General features: G+C 41.1%; 1 protein-coding gene across 2 annotated transcripts in view; it reads right to left on the bottom strand.

The window, feature by feature from the left end:
* UTRN (utrophin) overlaps positions 1-27,330 on the bottom strand; it is an 846,507-nt gene that overhangs the window by 680,646 nt on the left and 138,531 nt on the right. For both annotated transcript variants that reach the window (XM_077283030.1, XM_077283029.1), the window contains exons 5-9: positions 27,032-27,109; positions 23,770-23,862; positions 16,469-16,644; positions 15,417-15,532; positions 5,135-5,298 (exon numbers count right to left, since the gene is read on the bottom strand). In XM_077283030.1, coding sequence (XP_077139145.1) covers positions 5,135-5,298; positions 15,417-15,532; positions 16,469-16,644; positions 23,770-23,862; positions 27,032-27,109 — 627 coding nt within the window. The remainder of the gene's footprint in view (positions 1-5,134; positions 5,299-15,416; positions 15,533-16,468; positions 16,645-23,769; positions 23,863-27,031; positions 27,110-27,330) is intronic.

Consider the following 27,330-nt stretch of genomic DNA (forward strand, 5'->3'; position numbering starts at 1 on the left):
AACACATGCGGATTCACCGGGACTCAATAGATGGCAGCTCTTTGGACAAGGTGAACATACGCTGCATCCAAAGTGCTGCTAGTTCCGGATCGTGGGCACCCGGCCTTAGGCCATGAAACTAGAGACATTATAATTTAATTCTTAAATGCTTAGGAATGCTTAGGATGAAAATGCAAAAAAAATGGATTATGCCAATAAACAAATACTGGATATAGAGCAAATCAGACATACAGACGCTCTCACTTTCAGATTCTAGTTTGCTGAGCGAGAGGCTATCTCACAGTACATGCTGGAACAGGAATCACCCGCCGAGCTGGTTGTATTATTGGTGTCTTACATTTCAATGAATTAATTTTTAATTATGCTCTTTATAGGCTTGTAAACAAGGGTGGGGGAATGGATGAGAGAAGACTTTAAAAGAGACTTTTCCATTATACATGAACTCACTGAAGTCATCATGGGCATTTTAGCAATTATTTTAAATAGCTGCCTCTTTAATAGACTGTGAGAAACACAATATTAAAGAAGCCAATTTATAGAATCAAGAGAGTTAATAGGAAGGTAGCAGTGGCCAATAATGTATCTTGATATAAAAGTTCAAAACTGATGCCTTAGGGTCTATAATTTGTAGAGGTTAATAAAATTACACTTACACTCCTCTAAATGGTCACTATTCTTTAAACAAACTTTGCACAAATCAATAGTACATATGGATATAAGATTATTTAAAGTATATATTGTCAGTGAAATCTGATTCTTTCTCCATGTATGAGCCACTTCTACCCCTTCCTCTACCTCCTGTACTCATCATCTAGCTCAAATCTGTCTTGACCAAAGCAAGATGGGCTGCCAACAAAGTGGCAGGTTACAGAATATATTTTAGTCTATGGATAGAGAAGAGTAAGAGTGAACAGCATAGTGGGAGACCAGGCAGATGGACCTGCTGCTACCAACACATTTATTTTACTTCACTGCTGGATTCACAGCTACACAGATCAATACTGATGTGTAATGTCTTTCATGCTGCTTCTGTATGTGTGCTACAGAGAAAGAAGAGCAGGAATACACAGGCACACAGGCAATAAAGACAAGTATAATAATGCAGATAGCATACAGTTATGGATCTTACTGTATGTACCCCCCATGGGCTATCACAATAAGGGAGGGAGGCAAAACATGGCCCCACAAACATTTATAGGGATTTACAATTGTTAAAATTACTACCTGCCCCCTTCCGTAATTTGTAAGTAAACTAAAATGCAACTGATTATACTTCCAGATAACACTCTGAATATGAAGTACCGTATTTTTCGGACTATAAGAAGCACCAGACCATAAGACCCACTACAAAATTTCAGAAGGAAAATAGGGGAAAAAAAATAATGTGTCAAATGGGGGCCCGTCTTACAGTCCAAATTCAGGGGGGTAACGGCAGCGTTGGTGGAGCGTGGTCCCGAGACGAGATCTCATTGCCGAGATCTCAATCTGAGCATGCACCGCGCCCGGCGGCCATTTTCCCGGATGCCAGCGCATTGCAGCAATGGATATGCGGGGGCCTCCGTGCTTTCACAAAATGCCAGCGGAGCCCCCCGCACCACAAAGCACTGCCAAAGCTTGCCGCACCAGCCTGGAAGGGAGTATGATCATCGCCCTGCAGCGTCAGACCGGACCGCCCGACTCCTGCTACCGCCACACTACTTGTAAATATATTCCGACTATAAGACGCACCCCCATTTCTCCAAAAAATTATTGGGGGAAAAAGTGCGTCTTATAGTCTGAAAATACGGTATATCACTGTAACCCTGGGTGAAGCTGACATGGGTAATGCCAAAGTGTCAGTTAGAGACCTTAGGGTGGGGGCCATAAACACATGCAGACCCTGCTGGCAAACATGGGGCGTCTGACAGCTGGAGTGGAAAAGACACTCAGCGTAAAAAGGAGATCTCACATTGCAACACAAACAAAACCACAATAGAATCTGAAAACCCTCACGTCCTGCTGGCTGCCAACAGGTAAGTGCTCAACACGACACAGGACAGTTGGTTCCACTGGTCTGGTAACAGGCCTGGATTAGGGTGTATGTGGGTCTAAAGACGAGAAGAGTCTATGCTCAATGATTTTCAGTGGGGAGGTTTGTGGTAAATGCTTGGATGGGAACCATTCAAAAGTTTGGCATGTAGCCCCATATTTTCTAGTTATGTCCCTTTAAATATGTACTGGTGCCAAATTACAGTTCTGCACAAAATAAATTGACTATGTCATGTCTAGAAATGCTATATACCTACAACATTAAAATCATGACTGCCTGCCTTTCTGGAGCGAAGGCTACAGGGAGAAAATGAACTTATATCTTCCCTGCAGCCACTTGATTCCAATCATCGGGGTGGTGCAGAGAGCTGTAACTATCACCACTCACTATACAGCAAGTATGCTGTAAAAAAACCCCCTCAGCACTTACTGACAGTCTGCTTGGTGTGTGCAGCATGTGTGTACATAGCAAGCTGTCAATCAACGTGCCGGCGAGTGATCACTTCCACGCTCACTGTGTAGAGAGTGGTAACTGTAACTGCTCCCATGCCGATGACTCGAAGGGAGCAGCCATAGGGAGGATAGAACTTCATTTTCTCCCTGTAGCCTCTTCCAGTAAGGAAGGCAAACATTGATTTAAAGTTACTCACCTGCAGATTAACCCTGTATCTGCAGTAAAATAGTGTTTCTGAACAAGGCAGGTTCCCCTTCAAGCAATTACAAAGTAAAAAAAAGTTTAGTCATTTTTAAGTAAACTAAAAGACAAAAAAGGAGTAGAATAAGTAAATATTATATACTGGCAAATGTTAGATTGAAATTTACCACTCGTAGCAAAACTGCTCCAAGACATTTTAAAGAGAAAAGTGTAAAGTGAGGTGGTCTCCAAACACAAACCACCAGAGTACTGCATGTCTCACGAAGCAGGACAGAGCAGGCCGCGAATAGTGGCCCATTTCCCATTCTGGTTAGCTGCCAGTCACCAATTTATGAAAATTCTCTATAAAACAATCTAGAAAAAGAATAGCACACAAGATCCTGCCACTTACAAATTACTACAAACTTTAGAATAGAATAGAAATACTCATTTCTAAGAAATGTTCCCATACTTTATATTACAGCAGGAGATCAGTCTGTTGAGGATTAAGTGAGCACGAGGAGTAAAATGAGCTGAAAATGAGGATTAAGGGAGAAAAGGTTGTTTGAAGTTTATGGAAACTGGCAAAAACACAAAAGGAAAAAAATGACAAATCTCAGAAAGGCATAGTTGTATTAGGATTAAGAATATGATAATTGGTTGGGATCTCTGTTCTACTGGTGCTTAAAGAGATTTCCGGGCTAAGCATGAATTTCTAAAGTGCCTCCATCTCACTGTACTGTACATTGGCGAACCCTGAGAGTGAGCAATATACACAGTCAGGATTCCGCTCTGTCATCAGCTCAAACGATTGTCATGTGACTGCTCATATCTGATATGCAAACTTGCGGTCATGTGATGACTAGTAAAATATGTTATACAGAGAGAAATGGATGAAATCATCGTCAGTAAGAGACAGCTTACATGATAACTACTGGAGCGGAATCCCGACACTGTGCATATTGCTCTGCCAGGATTCAGCAATCTGCAGCAAGGAAGAGACACTGCTGAAGAAAAGTATGTTAAGCCCAGAAAACCTCTATTACACATTCATAGAATGGACTCATCACACTGTGAATACAACAATTTGTGGACTGGTGCTAAATTCATGATTTGTTGGTCCACTGATTTTCTCCATAACGGAGTAAAGGGGCAGTATCACAAAGACCTCTGTTGTGCTGCCAGTACCTTGGGAACTGAAAACTACATGAAAAATATCAGCTGTAATACATTGGCAATTGGCTCACTGTTAACTCATTGTATTAATGGACATAACTGATCATGTTTCCTGAGTTAACAGGAATTACGGTACCCAAAATGCTACTAGTGTCTGTATATTATACATGTAGAGAACAGATTCTGCAAAACCTATAAGGAAACTGTAACCATACTTTTTCACAACATACAGGCTTTGCGTTTTACTATCCTGGTTTACAGTCATAAAAAAAATGAGTAAAGAGAATGTACGGCTCGTCAGGCAATCATAAACAAATGCTAACATAAAATATGCTGTCATGAAGTTCTGTCGGATTAACAGGTCTCTGATTAAAATACATTTTGTAGTATCAGTTGTCAAACTACAGAGCAAGCAAACTTTCACTTTTTGTTTTGCTAATTCTATCCAGTATTGAAAATGATTGAATATTGCAAATCATTGAAGAGAATTGGCTTTAGTCTTGTGAATAACTTTTTTGGAGGGGCCTCCAAACCTCTGCTTACTCATTAATATATTTGTCTAGCTTTTCTCTACACCTTTACTTTCCCGAAGCAGGAGACACCTGATGTGATAGTGCTTATGCAGGACACAGTGCAATCCTCCTGAGCGCTGAGAGGATGATACCTGCATTAAATACCTTGATGGGGAGTGAGCACAGTCCTAAGGTGTCTACCCCTCCACTTCCAGTGATCGGACTCTCAGGGCATAGCAATGGTGTACAGAAAACCCAAAAATATACACTAGGGTATGTGACCAAGACTTCATTTTCTGGGGAATTCCACTCCAGAAACCAACTGAAAAAGCTCTAAAAAAATGCTCAAAAGAATGAAAATGAACAATTCTATGTAAGAATGACTTTCTCTTCATATGCTACCAAAGTCGCCAAGTGGTTAAAAGGAGTATCCTGTCCATTCTTCAGGCATTTTCAGCTCAGGAGACATTTTATAATTGGTAACAGAAGTCAATGACAAGGCTCACAAGACACTTGGAAGACGTATGGGCATCTATTTGATTGTTTTGTCAGCATTTTTGCTACATAGTCCACTAACGGTTTCTTCTTTATTCAATGCAGTTTAAAAATATGGCAAGTAATAAAGACGCCCCAAAAGTCATGGGACAAGACTTCCTTGGCAGTAACAATTAATCACCAACTTCTTTTAAAAACTGTTTTTTTATGTTACAATCCCCTTAAATCCTTCAGCACTTTTGCAGGCTTTTAATTCTAATTATGCACTATTTCATTCACTATCATATACCTGTTGCCTAGTGAATGGTATATCTTCACACTCTGCCTTGAATCTCCTAGGAAGAGTCTCCACTTCTCGAATGTCATCCATTGTAACTTCATGTGGAAGTACTTCAAAGAGCGATGTTAAGTACATAAGTATTGACTTCTTGTCCGGCAAGGGGACAGCCACATCTGTAAAGAAATATAGGTACAAAGCATGACAAAATTGCCGAAAGAAAAGAAATAACTGCTAGATCATTGTGAAAATGAGTTACAATGTGATCCAATGTAGTGAAGGTGCGTATCATTCACAAAGTTCTGTGCTCTTTAAATTGGTGTCCTCCACTTTCTATGCACACCGTGATTTACCTGGCTTCATTCCCTGAAGACTTCCACTTCTTCTGTCCTGCTGTTCCCTAGATTCCCGAGTGTGCCACGATTTTCACATGAGATCCTACCAGCTGCACCAACGCCCGCGGTTCGTCTACCCACGTGGCACTTAGTGGGTTCACTACACAAGGTGAGCCTACCAGTAGGTAGTCCGTACTCGGACCGTGTTTCATGGACATCTGAATTTGGCCTCAATCAAAAAGTCCCATTTTTTTTGACTTTTTGACTTTTTTTACTTATTTAAGGCTAAGTGCACACGTTGCAGAATTGCCGCGGAAATTTCCGTGGCAATTCTGCACCTTCTGCCATGGGTATATCGCATGCGGAATTGGCATGCGCTTTCCCGCTAAACACTAGCATTTTACAAGAGTTTTTAGCTTGCAGAATGCTAGCGTTTTCCAAGCAATCTGTAGCATCGCTTAGAAAACAGATCGACACTATGTTTGACAAGTGTGACCAACTTTTTACTATTGATGCTGCCTATGCAGCACCAATAGTAAAAGATAGAGTGTTAAAAATAATAATAAAAAAAAAATCTGTAGCATCGCTTAGAAAACAGATTGACACTATGTTTGACAAGTGTGACCAACTTTTTACTATTGATGCTGCCTATGCAGTACCAATAGTAAAAGATAGAGTGTTAAAAATAATAATAATAAAAAAAAAATCATGATATTCTCACCTTCCGGCTTCCCCCAGCAACCTTCCCGCTCCTCGCGATGCTCCGGTCCCAGTAATGCTTTGCGGCATGACCCCAGATGACGTAGCGCTACGTCATCACAGGTCATTTTCGCTATGCATTACTGAGACCGGAGCGTCGCAAGGAGCGGGAAGCTGGCCAGGGGACGCCGGAAGGTGAGAATATCATGATTTTTTATTTTAATTTTTTTTTAAACAATTATATGGTAACCAGGGCCTGGAGGAGAGTCTCCTCTCCTCCACCCTGGGTACCAACCGCATATGATCCGCTTAAGTAAGTGGATTAATGCATTCCTATGTGTGCGGAATCCCCCGTGATTCCGCACAAAGAAAAAACATGATGCGTTTTTTTCCGGAATGCGATTCCGCTGCGGAAAAAAATGCAGCATGTGCACAAAAAATGCGGAATGCATTCTAAAAATAGGATGCTTAATGTGAGCGTTTTTTTCGCGTTTTTATAGCGAAAAAACACGAAAAAATTGGAAAAAACATGAACGTGTGCATATAGCCTTAAAGTAAAAGTAGCATATACGACAAAGCTACAGTATATTATTCTTGGCAAAGAATCAAAGATGCATATGTACTGACAATTTCCTTCAAGATTCAAGGCTGAGAATGTAATACCTCTCCCGCTATTCACCCTGAAGTTTCCAAAGTTCAGAGAAATACATTATACTGACATATCTGACAGGAGGCAATAATGGACTTTACTAAAGTTTATGCTGTATCTTTTGGTATAAGAGAAATAAATCAAAATGACATTTATTTAAGTCATGCATTATAACCGGTCAGAAGGAATTATGTATGTACCTGGAAGAAAACACAAAGGTGACAAGAGAATAGAATATTCCGTCCATAATGTGTTCAGTTGTCCTTTTTTTTAAATGTGAATTGACAAATTACATTTGTAGTCAAACCTAAAGAGGTTCTATAATTTTATTTCTCACAGCTTATGATAAAAAAAAAGTAGTATTCACTTCACCAGTGCATATGCCGACACTTTCCTTGTCCCCCACCAGTCTCTGCTGTCAAAACCAATGAATGATGTGATACCACCATGATGTCACCCGCTGAAAGCGGATGAATAGAGATCTTTGGTACAAGGAAAGCAGGGGATTAATAAGGTGAGTATTAAAGTACTAGATGGTAGCCCGATTCTAACACATCGGGTATTCTAGAATATGTATGTAGTTTATTTATGAAGATTTTAGAATAATACATTGAATACACTGGACTCGGCCAGCCGCGACCAATTAGCGAAGCGTGGATCAAATCCCGAGACAATTCGCAGCCGGAATGCGCCTGTCGCTGATTGTTCGTGGCCAGCCATGTAGTATATAACAGCCCACGTAGTAAATAGCACAGCCACATAGTATATTGTACAGCCACGTAGTATATTGCACAGTCACGTAGTATATAGCACATCCACGTAGTATATAGCACAGCCACGTAGTATATAGCACAGCCCACGGAGTATATAGCACAGCCCACGGAGTATATAGCACAGCCCACGGAGTATATAGCATAGCCCACGGAGTATATAGCACAGCCACGTAGCATATAACACAGCCCACAGAGTATATAGCACAGCCACGTAGTATATAGCACAGCCCACGGAGTGTACAACAGCCCACATAGCATATAACACAGCCACGTAGTTTATAACAGCCCACGTAGCATATAACACAGCTCACGTAGTATATAACAGCTGTCAGGACTCTGAACATTTTTTATTACCTTTTTGTGCATTACTGCCCTTTTCCAACATGGCGTCTTTGGTCTCATGTGCACTTGTCTTCCTGCTATAAAACTCCACCCCAGCCTTCAGTCTGTGCTAGATTATTCTGCCCCAGCCTTCAGTCTGTGCTAGATTATTCTGCTTTGCATCCAGCTCCTGATTACTCCCCGGCCTTGCACCTGCACCTGCTCCTGTGAACCTGTGTTGGAGATCCTGCCACTCTGCTCTGAGTTCCTGCTGCATGCACCAGTGTTCAGTAATCCTCCTTCATCTGCTGCTCGTGTTACTTCCATCTGCATTTGCTGGACATGTAAGCTGTTTCTGCTCTGCAAAACCTGAGACTATTAACCAGGCCTCCCTGGTTGAGCTAAGATATGATTTGAACTGCCTAATAGCATATCTATCTGTGTCTGGACTAAGTCAAGGATCTATTCGTGTCAAGTTTCCTCAAGTATAACTGTGCTTCATAAACTTTCTGCTTGTTTGCATCTACCTCTGAAGTTTCCTATTGACTGCTAAGCTGCGTTTATTATTTGCACCAAGTGTTGTGGACTTGAGTTTCTCTCTGCACCTGCTTGAATCACCGTGTGATAATATAAACTTTACCACTTATAAAACTGTGTCCTGTTGTCTTGTTCCACGCAAAGAGTCTCCTGAATTATCCCCTATAATTATTACAACAGCCCACGCACGCAGTATATAACACAGCCCACGTAGTGTATAACACAGCCCACGTAGTGTATAACACAGGCCACGTAGTGTATAACACAGGCCATGTAGTGTATAACACAGCCCACGTAGTGTATAACACAGGCCACGTAGTGTATAACACAGGCCACGCAGTGTATAACACAGCCCACGTAGTGTATAACACAGGCCACGTAGTGTATTACACAGCCCACATAGTATATTTCACAGCCCACGTAGTATATAGCACAGCCCATGCAGTATATTGCACTGTCCACGTAGTATATTGCACAGCCCACGTAGTACACTGCACAGCCCACGTAGTATATTGCACAGCCCACGTAGTATATTGCACAGCCCACGTAGTATATTGCACAGCCCACGAAGTATATTGCACAGCCCACGTAGTACATTGCACAGCCCACGTAGTATATTGCATAGCCCACGTAGTATATTGCACAGCCCACGTAGTATATTGCACAGCTCAAGTAGTATATTACACAGCCCACGCAGCATATAGAACAGCCCACGTAGTATATTGCACAGCCACGTAGTATATTGCACAGCCCATGTAGTATATTGCACAGCCACGTATATTGCACAGCCCATGTAGTACACTGCACAGCCCATGTAGTATATTGCACAGCAACGTAGTACATTGCACAGCCCACGTAGTATATTGCATAGCCCATGTAGTACACTGCACAGCCCACGTAGTATATTGCACAGCCCACATAGTATATTGCACAGCCCATGTAGTATATTGCACAGCCCACGTAGTATATTGCACAGCCCACATAGTATATTGCACAGCCCATGTAGTACATTGCACAGCCCACGCAGTATATTGCATAGCCCATGTAGCATATTGCACAGCCCACGTAGTATATTGCACAGCCCACGTAGTATATTACACAGCCCATGCAGTATATAGCACAGCCCACGTAGTATATTGCACAGCCCACGTACTATATTGCACAGCCCAAGTAGTATATTGCACAGCCCACGCAGTATATTGCACAGCCCACGTAGTACATTGCACAGCCCACGCAATATATTGCACAGCCGACGTAGTATATTGCACAGCCCACGCAGTATATAGCACCGCCCACGTAGCATATTGCACAGCCACCTAGTATATTGCACAGCCCACGTAGTATGTTGCACAGCCACGCAGTATATAGCACAGCCCACGTAGTATATTGCACAGCCCACACAGTATATAGCAATGTGGCCATCATATCCCTGTTAAAAAAAAGAATTAAAATAAAAAATTGTTATATACTCACCTTCCGTTGGCCCCGGATCCAGGCGAAGCGGTTACCGCATAGGCAGCATCAATAGTAAAAAGTTGGTTACACAAGGTTAATAGCAGCGGTAACGGAGTGTGTTACCCGCGACATAGCACGGTTCGTTACTGCTGCCATTAACCCTGTGTGAGCGCTGAGTGGAGGGGAGTATGGAGCGGGCACTGACTGCGGGGAGTAAGGAGCGGCCATTTTGCCGCCGGACTGTGCCCGTTGCTGATTGGTCGTGGCCGTTTTGCCGCGACCAATCGGCGACTTGGATTTCCATGACAGACAGAGGCCGCGACCAATGAATATCCGTGACAGACAGACAGACAGACAGAAAGACAGACAGATAGACGGAAGTGACCCGTAGACAATTATATAGTAGATGTGCATGCGTCTATTTCTGATTCCATCTGAAAAAGCCCTAAATAAACGTTAAAAATAATGAACACATACACAGCAATGTTAAAACATAATGCTTCGATCTCGGTCTTCGAAAAACTTTAAGCAGCAGAAAGAAGTGACTTGACCATTCTTCTGGCAGCTTCTGATTGGAAGCTGCCACTAGTTTATACTAATGTATATATACAATTTAAATAAAAAATATACCAGTGGCAAAGCCGCTGCCAAAACAGCTAAAAAGACGCCAAAGAAAACGTTTCAGGAAAGACACTGCTGTCATTTTCCTGGAGCATCTTCTGCTTCAAAAATCTATGTAACAAAGCTCCCCTCCATGATGATGTTCTAGTGGACTTCAAGAAATATAGTTCTGGTGCTTTCAACCTGAGTAGAGTTAAAGAGAATCTGTCAGCAGGTTTTTGCTATGTAATCTGAGGACAGCATGAGTCAGCAGCTGAGACACAGATTTCAGGGATGTGTCACTTAATAAGCTGTGCACTGTTGCTTCCATACAATAAATATTTTATTACCAGGAGATTATCACCAGACTTGCTCCCTCATGCCTAGTGATCAGACCATGCCCTGCCTAATGATCAGACCACGCCCTACCTAATGATCAGACCACACCCTGCTTAATGATCAGACCATGCTCTACCTAATGATCAGACCACACCCTGCTTAATGATCAGACCATGCTCTACCTAATGATCAGACCACGCCCTACCTAATGATCAGACCACACCCTGCTTAATGATCAGACCATGCTCTACCTAATGATCAGACCATGCCCTGCCTAATGATCGGACCACACCCTGCCTAATGATCAGCCCATGCCCTGCCTAATTAAAGGTGCGATAACAGTTAATGTCTGGGTTTATAGAAATCAGACCCCTGTCTGTCAGCTGATCAACGTTCCTGATAATCCACTCCTAGCTGCAACCTAGCTTACAAATTCAGCTAATTTCTTGTCATCTTACCAGGAAATAAATATTCTAATTCCACAATTGTGATTGGTCACCTTGGCCTGAAGCTACAGCTCTGGCAAAAATTAAGAGGCCATTGCAGAATGTTCAGTTTGTCTGATTTTTCTCTTTATAGGTATATTTTTGAGTAAAATGTAAATTGTTATTTTATTCTATAAACTTCTGACAACATGTTTCCGAATTTCCAAGCAACAAATTTTGTATTTTTTTTCCAAAAAGGAGAAATGGTCAAAATAAAAAAACAACAACAGTGCTTTCAGACCTCAAATAATGCAAAGAAAACAAGTTCATAGTCATTTAGAAACAACAATACTAATGTTTTAACTCAGGAAGAGTTCAGAAATCAATATTTTGTGGAATAACCATGATTTTTAATCACAGCTTTCATGCGTCTTGGCATGCTTTCCACCAGTCTTTCGCACTGCTTCTGGCGCAAAAATGTAAGCAGTTCTTCTTTGTTTGATGGGTTGTGACTATCCATCATCCTCTTGATTACATTCCAGAGGTTTTCAATGGGGTTCAGGTCTGGAGATTGGGCTGCCCATGACAGGGTTTTGATGTGGTGGTCTCTTAATTTTTGCCAGAGCTGTATATAACGAAGACTAATAATGCACTGCGAAGTGACAATTTTGCCCCCCCCAATATAAAATTAAAGTTGAATTACTGTATTTTGCGGATTATAAGACGCACCCCAAATTTTGAGGACAATAGGAAAAAAAAAATTGTTTTTTTTTTAATAAAATGGTGGTGCTTCTTATAATCCATGCGTCTTACTGCTTCACATTGGTCGCAGCTGCAGGTGAAGCGGGGTCCCAGAGTCGCTGCTAGAGGAGACAAGAATGGAGCGTTTCTGCAGGTCGCAGACTGGGATGAGGGGGTGTTTCGATGTGCGGTGCGCCGCTGCGGGTGTTCAATGCTGAGATCTCATCTCCCGAGATCTTGGAGATCTCCATCTGCGCATGCGCCGCCACCGGCAGCCATTTTCCTGGAGTCCACCGCATAGGAAACCATGTAACTGTGGGGGCTCTGGGTTTTCACAAAATGTCGGCAGAGCCCCCACAGCACCGAACACCTACAGCGGCGCGCCGCCTATCCGAACACCCCCTCATCCCAACGCTCCACTCTTGCCTCCTCCAGCAACGACCCTGGGAACCTGCTCCACCATGGCCAGTAAGGTATATCCTCATTATAAGACGCAACCCCATTTTCCCCAAAAATTTGGGGGAATAAAATGAGTCTTATAATCCGAAAAATACGGTAACATTGACTACTATACAGAATCCATTTGGCGCTCAGGTATCAACCTTTTTACACAGGCTGACAAACAATGTTGGGGACAGAAGGTTCACTAATAAGAATGGTCTGTCCCTAAACAGTATCATGCTATCGCCATTCACACAGGGAGATGTGCTTGATGATTTTTTTTTTTCCAGTTCCATTACATGCCAAGCGAGGATACGGTTTATTTGTCGGGTCATCGCCAGATACACCAGTACCAGAGGATGATCGGGAATCAGCATTCCTACAAACACTCATTCACCAATTGTTTACTTGTGTAAATGCATGAGAAAGTCTCACAGAGGCACATTCAGACATCTGTGCTCATCGGTCCGAGGTCGGACTGCACTTCATGTACTAGCTGTGTGTCTCCCGACCCGAGCATTGCGATCCGACCTCGGACTAATTTGCATGGATGTTTGAATGCGCCATTACAGATTAGATGTGAAGTTTTATTTAACAAAAGCCAAAAGAAAAAAAAAAACTTTCTTTTTTTCTTTTTTTTAAGCATCCATTCCTGAGATATTCATAGAAAAATTGGCACAACAACTGTCTGGTGTGAGTGAGGCCTGGTCAGAGACATAATGATCGTTTTTAGCAAGCTGTCCAAAATTGACAAAAAGTAATAATCATGTCTCCTGTTCTGTAGATTGGTTCTAACTGATTGGAAGTTGTTTGGTTTTTGGTATAATTATGGCACTTATGTACATTTTATCTCAAATACAGGTGGCTAAATCCAGGCATCTTATGACACGATAGTGACATCTCTCCAACTATTCAGTTTGGGGGTGAATTTTACCATTATGACCAGGATTTCTCAGGAGGGTAAGCTCGGCTTGATTTTATAATAATCAGGGGTACACTTTATGGTCTCGCTCACACTGGCGTATAACACGGCCGAGTGCTGTGCGAAGTTTTAATGGATAGCACTCGGCGCAATGTATTACTATGGAGCAATGCAGATCTACGATTATTTTTCTGATGAGAAAACAATTGCAGCATGCTGCGAGTTTATCAGTGAATCGGATTGCATGCACCAATACAAGTCTATGGGTCCGTGCTAAACTTCAGACTGCACTAAGATGAAATCCGATTAGCGCAGATGCCGGTAATGGAGCAGATGGAGAAATTCATTTCTCCATCTCCTCCACACCTGTGCTGTGATTCTCTCATGCGACAGAATTGGTTCACAGAAAAATGACATTCGGCTCACAAGTGTGGGAGACTTGGAAAAGGGCAGTTTGGGGGAGATATGAAAGGGGCAATATGTGGGGGGACATTATGGAGAGGGGTTGTGTGGGGGACATTATGTGGGGGAGATATTATGTACAGGAGAAGTGTGGTGGGATATTTTAGAGAGAGGCAGTGTTGGGGGATAGTTTATAGGGGTATATTTTACAGATGGGCAGATTGGAGGGATCAGTGTACATCAGGGGTATTTTGTGCAGGAAGCACAGTGAGGAACAATTATTTATTCAGAGTCACAGAATAGGAGATATTTTTATCTATGGTGCAGTATAACAATGCTTTTATTTTAAAGGGCACCGTGTCAGAACGTGCTGCTGAAGATGGAAAAGAGGCAAGTCAGGAGAGAGAAGCTCAAGGCATAAAATTTAATCAGCGTCTGTGCTACACGGAGACAAAAGGGATGGGAATGACTCCAATCAGAGAACATGTCACCTATGAGGCACCTGGATGTAAATGTTTATTTTTCATATTGACTACATCTCATTACTACTTTGGTTCCTGTATGATCTGATGAAGGCAGGTAACAACAACTCCCAGCATCTCTTTACCATTGTTAGGGACATACTGGTAATTGTAGATTTATGCATTACTAATATATATAGAGCTGACCTGACATTACAATTGATCACTGAACTATGCTTGGCGCTGCAATTATTCAATGATGGAAGTTCTTTTACAGCATTCACGTACTGACTGTAGTTCTGGTGCTGCATTCATGTACTGACGGTGGTTTTGGTGCTGTATTCATGCACTGACAGTGGTTCTGGTGCTGCATTCATGCACTGACAGTGGTTCTGGTGCTGCATTCATGTACTGATGATGTTTCTGAGGCTGCATACACATATACTGACGGTGGTTCTTGAGCTGCTTTAATGTAATGATGGTGGTTTTGACGAGGTATTCATGTACTGATGGTGGTTTTGGCGCTGCATTCATGTACTGATTATAGTTCTGGTGCTGCATTCAGGTAATAATGGTGATTCTGGTGCTGCACTCATGTGTTGACATTGGTTCTGATCATGTACACATGTAGCAATCCAGAACGTGTTTCATGGCTAAGTTAAAACTAAAGTGTCAAAACCTAGAGATTTGAGATTATGAGGAGGATTTGGTGAGTTTCTGCTAAAAAAACCCTCAGTTTAAGTTACCATGTGTTCACACTGATTTTTTTTGGGAGCAGAAACTGAGTAGAAACTCTCCAAATCCTTCTCAAATACGCAAAATATGGTTACAGAGATGTATTAATGCACTGATGGTAGTTCTAGTGATGTATTCATGTAAGTACCCCTTTAAAAAAACACTGAGGTAATTGAGATTCAGTATTGCAATGTGGCCCTTGGACCAAAAAATGTTGTGCACCCCTACCCTATAAGTTTCCTTGTGCCTGCTTGTTCAATCTCTCCTTTGACATTCTTTTCTGCATCAGTCACAGTGTAGATAAAGCTAATCCAGCTGCTTTCTATAATAGTACTGTTACAAAAATGGATTCCACAAAGGCTCTACTGTATACTCTATAGCTGTTAACACGTTCTTTACCAAACTGTTATGACACAGCTCTGACACATGCAAATGAAATGTAAAATATGGCAGTGTTACCCTCTGGGTCAAGAAGCTTTTCAATTCCCAAGTGTTTTTTGGCAGTGGTGAAGGCATGCTCCAGCCGTCCTAATGAAGAGAGTTTGGTTATGTCTTCCCAGTTAAACAGGTTTGGTCTGCAATAAATAAATATTTGGTAGCTATTAGATAAATCAATTAATGTTCTATTAAGAAGAATAAAGAATGATCAATCCTATATTAAATGTGCAATACAACTAATCTGAATCATGCAGTTTCCAAAGCAACTCCTTATTTAAAAAAAATGCATATACACATGCAAAGTGTGGGAGGGGGTTTGTCTAAATAGCCTGCACCCCATTACATACACAGTGAAGTTATACCTAGATCACCATATAATTGATAGTGGTAAAGTCTTGTGTACTACAAACGGGTATCCATACAGGCTGCCAATATTCATTTGTACATGATTGTGCAGTTATTCTGCACTGACTACTTTAGGATGCGGATGAAGGCTGTCTTTGGACTGCCGGATGTCACGGTCCATATACCGGCGGCAATGCCTGGACTGATCGCAGGTGTCCTGATCCAGACTTACAGCCTCACAGGCACACATGAATGAATATGTCAACGCAAGACAGATTTTCCCATTACTGAGATAGGAGATGTCTGTTGGTGCTTTTAGAATTCTATGGAGAGAGGAGGAGGAGCTAGAGGCAATGACTTTCTGATGCAAGTTCCCCTGTAGCGAGTGTTACAGTTCTCCATAGAACTTTATGAGCACCAACTCTCATTGCCTATCTCAGTAACTGGAAAATCTGTATTCACTGAAAACACATTTTACGTAAATTGAGAATTTTGAGAATGAATGATCAGTCCTGGATGAGAAAGAAGCGGATTCCTCTCATAAGATATATTACAAAGTTTCTTACTTTTACATGTATTATTGATTTATGAAAAAAATCTATACATTAAACAATGGTTACTCTTTAATTTCACCACAATATAAGTAATGACTATGTGACAAACTGAGCTGCATTAAACCAAGGAAAAAGGAGATTTAGAGACAAAAACTCAGAAAAAATGTCACCTACTTGTGCCTATGCAGCAGAGCATTGAATGCAAGGCCATCTGTCCAACTGGTGGTGAAATTTAACACGTTGACTTCTTGGTTATATGGTCTGGTTGATTGTCTGATCCAACTCAGAAGAATTTTCTCACTGTTTGTCTGTTGTAGCTCGGACATGATGGCCTTCATGACATCTTTCACCTGTCAAATGTGCAGTAAGGGCAGTTAGTAAAGAATTTTACTGGAACGTCTATAAAGTGTCCTTTTACATGTCCTCATGGTGGTAGTGAAGTGAAGCAATCTGCTAAAGTAAGGGTCAAGCCCAAAACAGATATTGGGAACTACTGAAAAGAACGTTTCTTCAGAATGCTCTACGTCATAGTCGGCACATTTAGCCCAGAAAGCAGAATTATGAAGAATTTCCATCAAAACCAGTTATTGAAGCATGCCATGACTTCTGTAAGCCATTGAAGGAAGAAATAATGAGCTACTTCAATGTTCTCCCACAGCTTCTCTTTGGTATGTAAAGGCTGGTCTGCTGCAGCCTAGAAATGAAAGCTTGAACTTTTGCTCTAAACAGCAAGAAGACATTTAGAAATGGTATTTTCTTTCTTCCATGAAATAGGGTGAGTGACCATCAGTGCAGTAATTATTGAATAGCTAAAAGACAACTCGCGGTTCAATAAATATTAATGTGAGGAAGCAAAGATGAAGAATAGAGAAGTATTGGTTAACGTGAAACATACATTTACCACCAGAGAACCAAGACTGCATTTGGAACTAGAAACCACATAGAAATATGAACTCCTTCATCTAATTGCTAAATAGTCCAGTTCTGGAAGAATCTCAATACTATCTGGATGTTTTAAAGGGGTTGTCCAGTGAAAACAAGCAATCACATTTCCACAGGTTAGATGACAACTTGTTGATCAGTGGGGCCCGGCTGTTGTGATTCGCATCAATGGATATGTGACGCTCCACATGGCTTTTTCCTGTACCCCAATAGGGAATTAATGGAAAGGCGGTTGGGCGTCCATGTCATTTTGTAACAGGGATACAAGTTACCCGTCAATGATAAAAATTCCCAATGTGCCGATCGGTATGAATCCGAGAGCTGGGAAACCCAAGTTATTACCAACCTTTTAGAAAGTTGATAAGTTGATTAGACTACCCCTTTAAGCTTTTAAAGTGGCACACATAGCTCCTAACCGTACTTCACAATGGAGTATCAGGTGGTATTTGTGTGAGGAAGCCAAGCTTTTAGGAGTGAACAGCTCCATAGTACAGAGTCCAAAAAAACAGTGTTTATTTTTTTCTATTGGATTCATAAAATTTGGAAGCATACAGAGGTCCAGTATGACACCACAAAGGGTGATAAAACTGTCTCACATACCAATTATTATGTATTTAGACATGTGTTTCGATATGAGTGATAGGGAGGTGATGCCCCCAAATTACTGGGAAAACAAGTGTGGCCTAAATGCCATGCCCAAAATTGTACCACAACTTGGTACACACTAGTGAACCAAAATAGGTCAACTAATAAATGGTCTAAAGATGTGTCAAATTTTTCAAGCTTCATGCGTCCCTGTGATACATTTCATAGAATCACAGAATGTTAGAGTTGGAAGGGACCTCAAGGGTCATCGAGTCCCATCCCCTGCCCAATGCAGGATTCACTAAACCATCTCAGACAGACGTCTGTCCAGTCTCTGTCTGAAGACTTCCATTGAAGGAGAACTCACCACCTCTCATGGCAGCCTGTTCCACTCATTGATCACTCTCACTGTGAAAAAGTTTATTTCTAATATATAATCTAATCTTCTCCCTTTCAGGTTCATTCCATTGCTTCTCGTGTTTCCAAGATTAAAATTTTTTATCTTTAATACAGATCATACGAAAATTATAACCAAAACATTGGCAAAGATAAAAAAAATTAACATAAAAACTTGATTTCACAGAAAGTGATTTTGTGATGACATGTTACCTACAATTATGCTTATCCATAAGGACAAAGCTGCTACCACTGTGACATCAAACTGTTACCATGTACATGTAAGTAGCTGCTTAGAAGGCAGGATCTTAACATTATGTATATTACTTTCTAACAAAAAAGCACAAATCTCTATGTACAATAATGCATGAAAAATACAGGTGCTTTTCACAAAATTAGAATATCATCAAAAGGTTACTTTATTTCAGTTCTTCAATACAAAAAGTGAAACTCATATATTATGTACACCATGATCCAAATTATTATGCAAATTACATTTTTCTCGGATTTTCCTAAATGTTCAGTGCAAATAACAGTCAGTCTAATAAAAGTCATCACCCGTTAGAGTATACATCTAATTTTATTGAAGAAACCTCCCAATGATAACAGTATAATCTCTAAAATGAATAAAAACTCAAAATGCACTGTTCCAAATTATTAGGCACAGTAGTATTTCTAAACATTTGATATGTTTTAAAGAACTGAAAATGCTCATTTGTGGAATTTACAGCATTAGGAGGTCACATTCACTGAACAAAAAAGCTATTTAACTCCAAAACATCCTAACAGGCCAAGTTACGTGTTAACATAGGAACCTTTCTTTGATATCACCTTCACAATTCTTGCATCCATTGAACTTGTGAGATTTTGGAGAGTTTCTGCTTGTATTTCTTTGCATGAAGTCAGAATAGCCTCCCAGAGCTGCTGTTTTGATGTGAACTGCCTCCCACCCTCATAGATCTTTCGCTTGATGATACTTCAAAGGTTCTCTATAGGGCTGAGGTCAGGGGAAGATGGTGGCCACACCATGAGTTTATCTCCTTTTATGCCCATAGCAGCCAATGACTCAGAGGTATTCTTTGCCGCATGAGATGGTGCATTGTCATGCATGAAGATGATTTTGCTCCTGAAGGCACATTTCTGCTTTTTCTCCCATAGAAGAAAGTTGTCAGTCAGAAACTCTATATACTTTGCAGAGGTCATTTTCACACCTTCAGGAAACTTAAAGGGCCCTACCAGCTGTTTCCCCATGATTCCGGCCCAAAACATGACTGCTCCACCTCCTTGCTGACGTCGCAGCCTTGTTGGGACATGGTGGCCATCAACCAACCATCCACTACTCCATCCATCTGGACTATCCAGGGTTGCTCAACACTCATCAGTAAACAAGACTGTTTGAAAATTAGTCTTCATGTATGTCTGGGCCCACTGCAACCGTTTCTGCTTGTGAACACTGTTTAGGGGTGGCCGAATAGTAGGTTTATGCACCAAAGCAAGCCTTTGAAGGATCCTACACCTTGTGGTTCGAGGGACTCCAGAGGCACCAGCAACTTCAAATATCTTTTTGCTGGTTTGTAATGGTATTTTGGCAGCTGCTCTCTTAATCCAATGAATTTGTCTGGCAGAAACCTTCCTCATTATGCCTTTATCTGCATAAACTCTGCTCTGTTTCAGTCACAAATCTCTTCACAGTATGATGATCACTCTTAAGTTTTCGTGAAATATCTAATGTTTTCATACCTTGTCCAAGGCATTGCACTATTTAACGCTTTTCAGCAGCAGAGAGATCCTTTTTGTTTCCCATATTGCTTGAAACCTATGGCCTGCTTAATAATGTGTAACATCATTTTCAAGTAGTTTTCCTTTAATTAGAATCACCTGGAAAACTAATTTTCACATGTGTTTAAGATTGATTTCAGTGATCCATTGAGCCCTGAGACACAATACCATCCATGAGCTTATTTGAAAAACAAAACAATTAAATCTTTCAGACACTTAAATCCAATTTGCATAATAATTTGGAACACAGTATACAGTCATTACAAAGAGAATGATCTATTTCAAGTGTTTATTTATGTTAATGTTTATGATTATGGCTTACAGCCAATGAAAACCCCAAAGTCTTTATCTCAGTAAATTAGAATACTAAATAATAAAGACCTGCAAATCCACATGCATCTGCATCCAAACAAACCATGCACCGCATGTCACACTGACTCCAGAAGCTTTTCTACATGTACATTTATAACACAGTGGACATTATTCTTAATCAGAATAATTAGGTGATTTGGCATAAAATTGCTCCCAGTGGGAATCGACTGATTGCTGTGTGTGGGTCCGGCCCTAATTTGCCCTAACATGCCATTCAGCTTGGTGGCCTCTAAACGGTTTGTCTAGCTGGAAGAAATATATACCGTATTTTCTGATGTATAAGACGACTGGGCGTATAAGACGACCCCCAACATTTCCATATAAAATATGGAGTTTGGGATATACTCGCCATATAAGATGGGGGTCATCTTATACGCCCAGTCAACTTATACGGCGTGTGCGGTCCGGATGGTTCCCAGGGTCTGGAGGAGAGGAGACTCTCCTTCAGGCCCTAGGATCCATATTCATGTAAAAAAAAGAATACAAATAAAAAATGTGGAATATACTTACCCTCCGACGGCCCCCGGCTCTCAGCGGTGCAAGCAGTGGCCTCTGTTCCTAAGGATGCATTGAGCGAAGGACCTTAGATGACGCCACGGTCATCTATTTATTCTTTTTTTTACATGAATATGGATCTCAGGGCCTGAAGGAGAGTCTCCTCTCCTCCAGACCCTGGGAACCATCCAGGACCGCTCCCTGCACACTCCGTACCCGGCGTATAAGACGACCCCCGACTTTTGAGATGATTTTCAGGGGTTAAAAAGTAATCTTATATGCCGGAAAATACTTTATATTTCAATATTGTAGATTGTGAGCCCTCGCGGGCAGGGTCCTCTCTCTCATCCTGTACCAGTCGTGACTTGCATTGTTTAAGAATACTGTACTCGTTTTTATTCTGTCTACCCCTCCTCACATGTAAAGCGCCATGGAATAAATGGCGCTATAATAATAAATAATAATAATAACACTATGTAACAAATTTTTATATATTTTTGTTTCTGGGTCCAAAGTGTGTTTTCCCAACCTTTATGCCTAAAACAAATAGAAAATAGTTGTTGTTCCACAAACACTTTGCTTCTGTGATCAGGACAATGAAGACTACTCAGTATTGAATAAGATTGGAGAATTTTCTCGAAAACAGACACATTTCAAAATGTCATTGTCCTGATCACAGAAGCAAAGTTTTTGTGGAACAAAAACTATTTTCTATTTGTTTTAGGCATAACGGGTTAGCAAAACACACTTTGGACCCAGAAACAAAAAATAAATAAAAATTTGTTATAGTGTAATTTCCTTTTTTGACACAATATATCCGAAATTTTTCAGCCCTGTGGTCATAAAATCAAAGTTTGTGCTGAATGAAGTCGTTTTTCCATAGTCTTTAAACATAAGCAGTTGAAATATTACACTTGGAAGCCAGGAACAAAAATTGTGTTACATAGTGTAATCTGTTTAAAATAGAAATATATGTATAAATTACTCATATACTTTTATTACCAGAATTCCACTGATGTCCTGTTTGGTTTGACACAGATGATGGCCTGACCAGCGATGAAAGCGAATATGGAAGACTCATTTGCACATGCATCGGCCATGACAGAGAAAGGATGGCTTAGTTACTGAAATATATTTATATCTACTTTAATCTCACCTATTCTTCCTATAATGGGAACTTATCACTAGGTTTCTGCTATATTGTCTGAGAGCAGCATGATGTAAGGGCAGAGATCCTGATTCCAGTAGGAGGTAGCGCTGGGGGGAGAGGGATAGAGCTGGAGTGACAGAGGCTTTTCATATCAATTCAAATGCTGTTTTCTCAGTAACGGAGAAACAGACTGGCCGTGTAAAGGTATTGCTGGACTTGTCTTTGAAAGAGCTATAAGCACACATTAATAGTCTGGAGGTGAAATCCTGCGGACTGGTTCTCTTTACCCCTTCACGACATGCCACGCATATGTAGAGCACAAGTAGGAAGTGGGTGTGTGGAGTGGGAGGTGATGGCAGATGATGGCTGTGTGTTGCAGGCAGCGGAGCTCTGACAGCGATTGTTAACCTGTTAAATGCTGCTGTCAAACTCTGACAGAGACATTGGTTACGCAGCAGCATGGGGGTGAGTCATTCCACGCGCCCATCGTCGTGCCCATGCTTGTGATTATTGAGTGCCTATGAAACCCAGCCTGTGGCCAGGCGTCAAAGGAGATTGTGGCTTCACTATACATAGTAGAAGCCGATCACCGCTTCAAGTCCCTTTCAGGGGACTATTAAGAACAGTGAAAAGTTAAAAAAAAAAAAAAAAGGAAAAACAAAAATAAGAAAAATGAAGTTCAAATCACCCCCCTTTTCTCCATTAAAAATAAAGAAAAGAAAAGAAAAAAGACATATGCGGTATTGCCACATTCAGAAAAGTCTGATCTATCAAAATAGAATCAAGAATGGCAAAATTACAGGGGGGTTTGGTTGAATCAATACCACAAAATACCGTGACAAGCAATCAAAATGTCACATCTATCCCAAAATGGTATCAATAAGAAAGTCGTCTTGCCCTGCAAAAAATAAGCCGTCACACCTCCATCAAAAAATGAAAACGTTAACAAACCCCCAATTTTTTTTTTTTTTTTTTTGCAAACGTCTGATTTTTTTTCACCACTAAATTAATAAATAAAATTGGACATATTTGGTATCGCCGTAATCGTATTGATAAGTAACATCATATTGCAAGGTTATATTTATCACAAAAATGTACACAAAAACAATCCCAAAAAACTTTCAGAATTTTTTTTTCACAATTTCTCCTAACTTGGAATTTTTTTCCAGGTTTTCCAATACCCTATGTGGTGAAATAAATGGCGTCACTAAAAAGTTTAACTCATCCAGAAAGAAAAACAAGCCGTCATATGTCTATGTGGACAACAAAATAGAAAGTTATGGCTCCGGGAAGAAGGGGAGGAAAAATGAAAGCGCAAAAACGGAAATTGGCAGTGTAGTGAAGGGGTTAAGCAAAATAACACCCTCTGTCTGACTTTAAAATGCTTGATGAAAACCATATAGAAAGTACATCAAATAATAAGCAGCAAATCCATTAATAAATATTTATGGCAAAGAAGACCCTTATGGAATGTGTATGTTCTGTTCCGACTCCAACTCCGACTCCTCAATTTCCATGACACCAACTGCACCAAAATGGGCTCTGTCTCCACAGCCCTGTCTATCTCTGAGTGGGTTTCCTCCAGATACGGTAATCTAGTTCTTCCCACAGACAAAAACAACATAATGATAGGATAATTGATTTTGATATAAACTGCTTTAGGTTTATTATCTCTGTAGTTTGGGGCAGAATAAGTTTACATTATGCCAACAACACAAAATAAGTAAAATATTCCAAGCAAGACCCAGCATTTTACCTGCCAATGGAGAATGATGCTCCATATTAAGCCGAGGGTGAGCTTGTGGTTTCCATCAACAATATCTGTCCCTCCAATATTCACCAGCTCCACCTGGAGAAGAACATAAGCCATTTTATTTAAGGTTAGAACAAAGTACTAGATGGTAACTACATACAGGTATGGAGTCACACCGCTGTAGTAGAGGTGATTCCAGGTCATAGATCATTTTTACCAATTTTATTATTTTCTGCACAGAAATGTTAAAAAAAAGTGACCATGTGACTGTATGACACGACCGATTTTACAGACTGTGGAAGCAGTATTTAAAAGTAGCTATGGGTGTTGCAGCGCTAAGACACAACACAGAGTTCTTCAAATGGTTCGTCAGGATTATTTTTAGGTCATCACAATAGACACGAGGACTGAACACTTCTCCTTAAACCAGACACAAATACGGCAGGAGTGTACCAGGAATGACATCTTGCTGGGGTACATGCCCACACACTTTAAAATACCACTACAATCAATTGCTCAATGCCTCCTGAAGAAGCCTAAGACAGCGAAACGCACGCTGAGGATGGTGTTTAGTTCCCTTTCTACTGTGATGTCGTGGGATACGCTATGAGAGCTATTTTACAAATGCCATGTCTATTCTTATAATCAGGTCATGGTTTTCTGTCTGATTCAGTCATTTGAACATTATTGATCTGTGCTCGGGAGTGCTGAATTGGATGCGTTTATCCATTATTGCTCTACTTTATTTAAATTGCCATTATATAATTGGGATGGTTTCTCGTCATTAATATATGAACATTCTTGGCCAACACATCCTAATTTGCTGTATAATTATTTGGGTATTGCAATAGTGATATTCTTTATCAATTTATGTTGTGCTCATTAATATGCACATACTGTAATTGTGCTTTTATTGGATTCGCTACTCTGTACATTGCTTAATGAGTTTATACTGAGTCTAACTGTGCTCGTTACGATGCACAAATTGTACATTGCGTCTTTATTGGATTCACCAGACTGTGTACATTTTTTAATGAGTCTGTGAACAGTTTATTCTAATTCTTTATTATCTGTCAGAATATTCATTGGCGATACTAAACATTCGGGCCCTACAAGATACACATTGATATCCCGTCTAGTGATGAGCGAGTGTACTCGTTGCTCGGGTTTTCTCGAGTATTTGTAACAGCTCAGAGATTTAGTTTTCTTTGCCGCAGCTGCATGATTTACAGCTGATAGACATCTTGATTACATGTGGTGATTCACTAGCAACTAGGCAACCCCCACATGTACTCAGGCTGGCTAGCAGCCGTAAATCATTCAGCTGAAGCAATGAAAACTATATCTCGGAGCAGTTACAAATACTCGGAGATCACCCGAGCGTGCTCGAGAAAACCCGAGCAACGAGTATACTCGCTCATCACTAATCCCGTCCCCTGTATCACTAAAGATTGTGTCATTGTTGACATGCCATGCCTCAACGATTTCTCATATATTTCTGTATGTATTTGATACTGAAAGTGCAATAAAAAAATATCTTGAGTATTTTATAAAAAGTAGTGCTTTTTTCTAGCTTTTTTTTAGGTTAATAGTGACTAATGGAAATGTTTTTGGTTGAGATTGTTACTAGTGATGAGCGAGTATACTCGTTGCTGGGGGGTTCCCCGAGCACGCTCGGGTGACTTCCGAGTATTTGTAACTGCTCGGAGATTTCGTTTTCGTTGACTCAGCTGCATGATTTATGGCTGCTAGCCAGCCTGAGTACATGTGGGGGTTGCCTGGTTGCAAGGGAATCCCCACATCTAATCAAGCTGTCTAGTAGCCGCAAATCATGCAGCTGCAGTAAGGAAAATGAAATCTCCGAGAAGTCACAAATACTCGGAGGTCACTCGAGCGTGCTCGGGGAACCCCCCAGCAACGAGTATACTCGCTCATCACTAATTGTTACTAATAGATCTGCTTTTTATTATTTATTTTTTTTATAGAAAAAGCTCCATTCTTGTCTGTACGCTGCATCTGGAATTGCAGTTTATGTCTATACAAGTGAGTAAGGGCATATTTAGAAAAGTCTATAGCTAAATGACACCTGATAGGCTATACAAAAGCCGATTGGCAATCATTTAAATGGAATCTGTCACCCCATTTTTGGCCTATAAGCTGCGGCCACCGCCATCCAGCGCCTGCGCACTGCAGTACTTTACTCTGCCCTCAACACAGCAGATAAAGTACGCCTGCGCAGGAGCCGAGACAGGAAGCAAAGAAGAGGACGTCATCGCATGAAGATGGGAAGCGCTGGTCCCGCACCGCGACGCCATTCGGATCCGGACAGCACCGGACCGCCCCCGGTGAGTATAATCTAACTTGTTTTTCTTATCTTTCAGGTTACATCAGGGGCTTATCTACAGCATTCCAGAATGCTGTAGATAAGCTCCTGATGGCGGTGGCTGCAGCTTATAGGCCAAAAATGGGGTGACAGATTCCCTTTAATGATCTTTTACAAAAGCCAATCAGAATTCTATGTGCACAAAACAAACGTCAAATGGAATTTGTCACCAGGATTTTGAAACCTAATCTGAGAGCAGCATGATGTAGAGGAAGAGACCCTGATTCCAGCGATGAGTTACTTATTAGGCTGCTTAGTGTAGTTTTGATAAAATCACTGTTTTATCAGCAGGAGATTATCACTATAAGACATGTAAATCTGCTTCAATATAGTCCCCGATATCCACAAGCTGTCCAAAATATCTGTATAACACCACCTCAAGAGACGACATACCATTGGTGCAACCTGTGCAGCCAGACAGTAGCCTAACAGATAAAGGGCCCATCTCCATCTCCAAAGCAGGGTTAATCAGCAGGTTAATAGCGTTTTGGCACGTGCAGCCACTGCAGGGCGCTGTCGGGAGGAAATGAACCTAATTCAATCAGGCAGCCTCGCTGTTTAGGTCATTACAGCCGGCTGTCAGTCAGTGCCCGGGTGCAGTTACAGATGCCGCTCTCTATACACAGAGCAGTGATTGAACCTGAGCCGGCGCCACCCCTGTGAATGAAAAAGCGAGGCTGCCGGGGGGGGAACAAAGCTCATTTCCTCCCGGCAGTGGGGCTCTCAGTGCATAGGTATCAGAATGCTACTAACCTGCAGGTTAACCCCCTAGATTAATGTTCTGTCATATGACAGGTTCCCTCCTTTCATCGTTTTACCAGATCTGGAGCACATTACGATACGATTCCCCATAAGTGTATAGAATAGTAATGAGAAACTTACATTGTTTTGATGCAAAATTTGAAGCACTCGGTTGACATTATTTAGAGCGTGAACTCTTGTAGATCCACGTTCCTTTGGCTACGGTGAGAAAAGTAAAGAAATGTCAGCAGACAACATATTTTCACTTTAGTATATTTAATATATGTGAACATTTCGACCTGAGGTGAACAGAATCTGATGTGGACAATCTGTGTAGGACAATTTGGGGCGTTACCTGATGACAGTGACCATTTAAGGGTCAACCACTGTCTCTTGTAAGTGCAGGTTCCTGACAAACTGACCAGCACTTGTGTCCATAC

This window comes from Ranitomeya variabilis, chromosome 2 (genome assembly GCF_051348905.1).
Source record: "Ranitomeya variabilis isolate aRanVar5 chromosome 2, aRanVar5.hap1, whole genome shotgun sequence".
NCBI classification, from domain to species: domain Eukaryota; kingdom Metazoa; phylum Chordata; class Amphibia; order Anura; family Dendrobatidae; genus Ranitomeya; species Ranitomeya variabilis.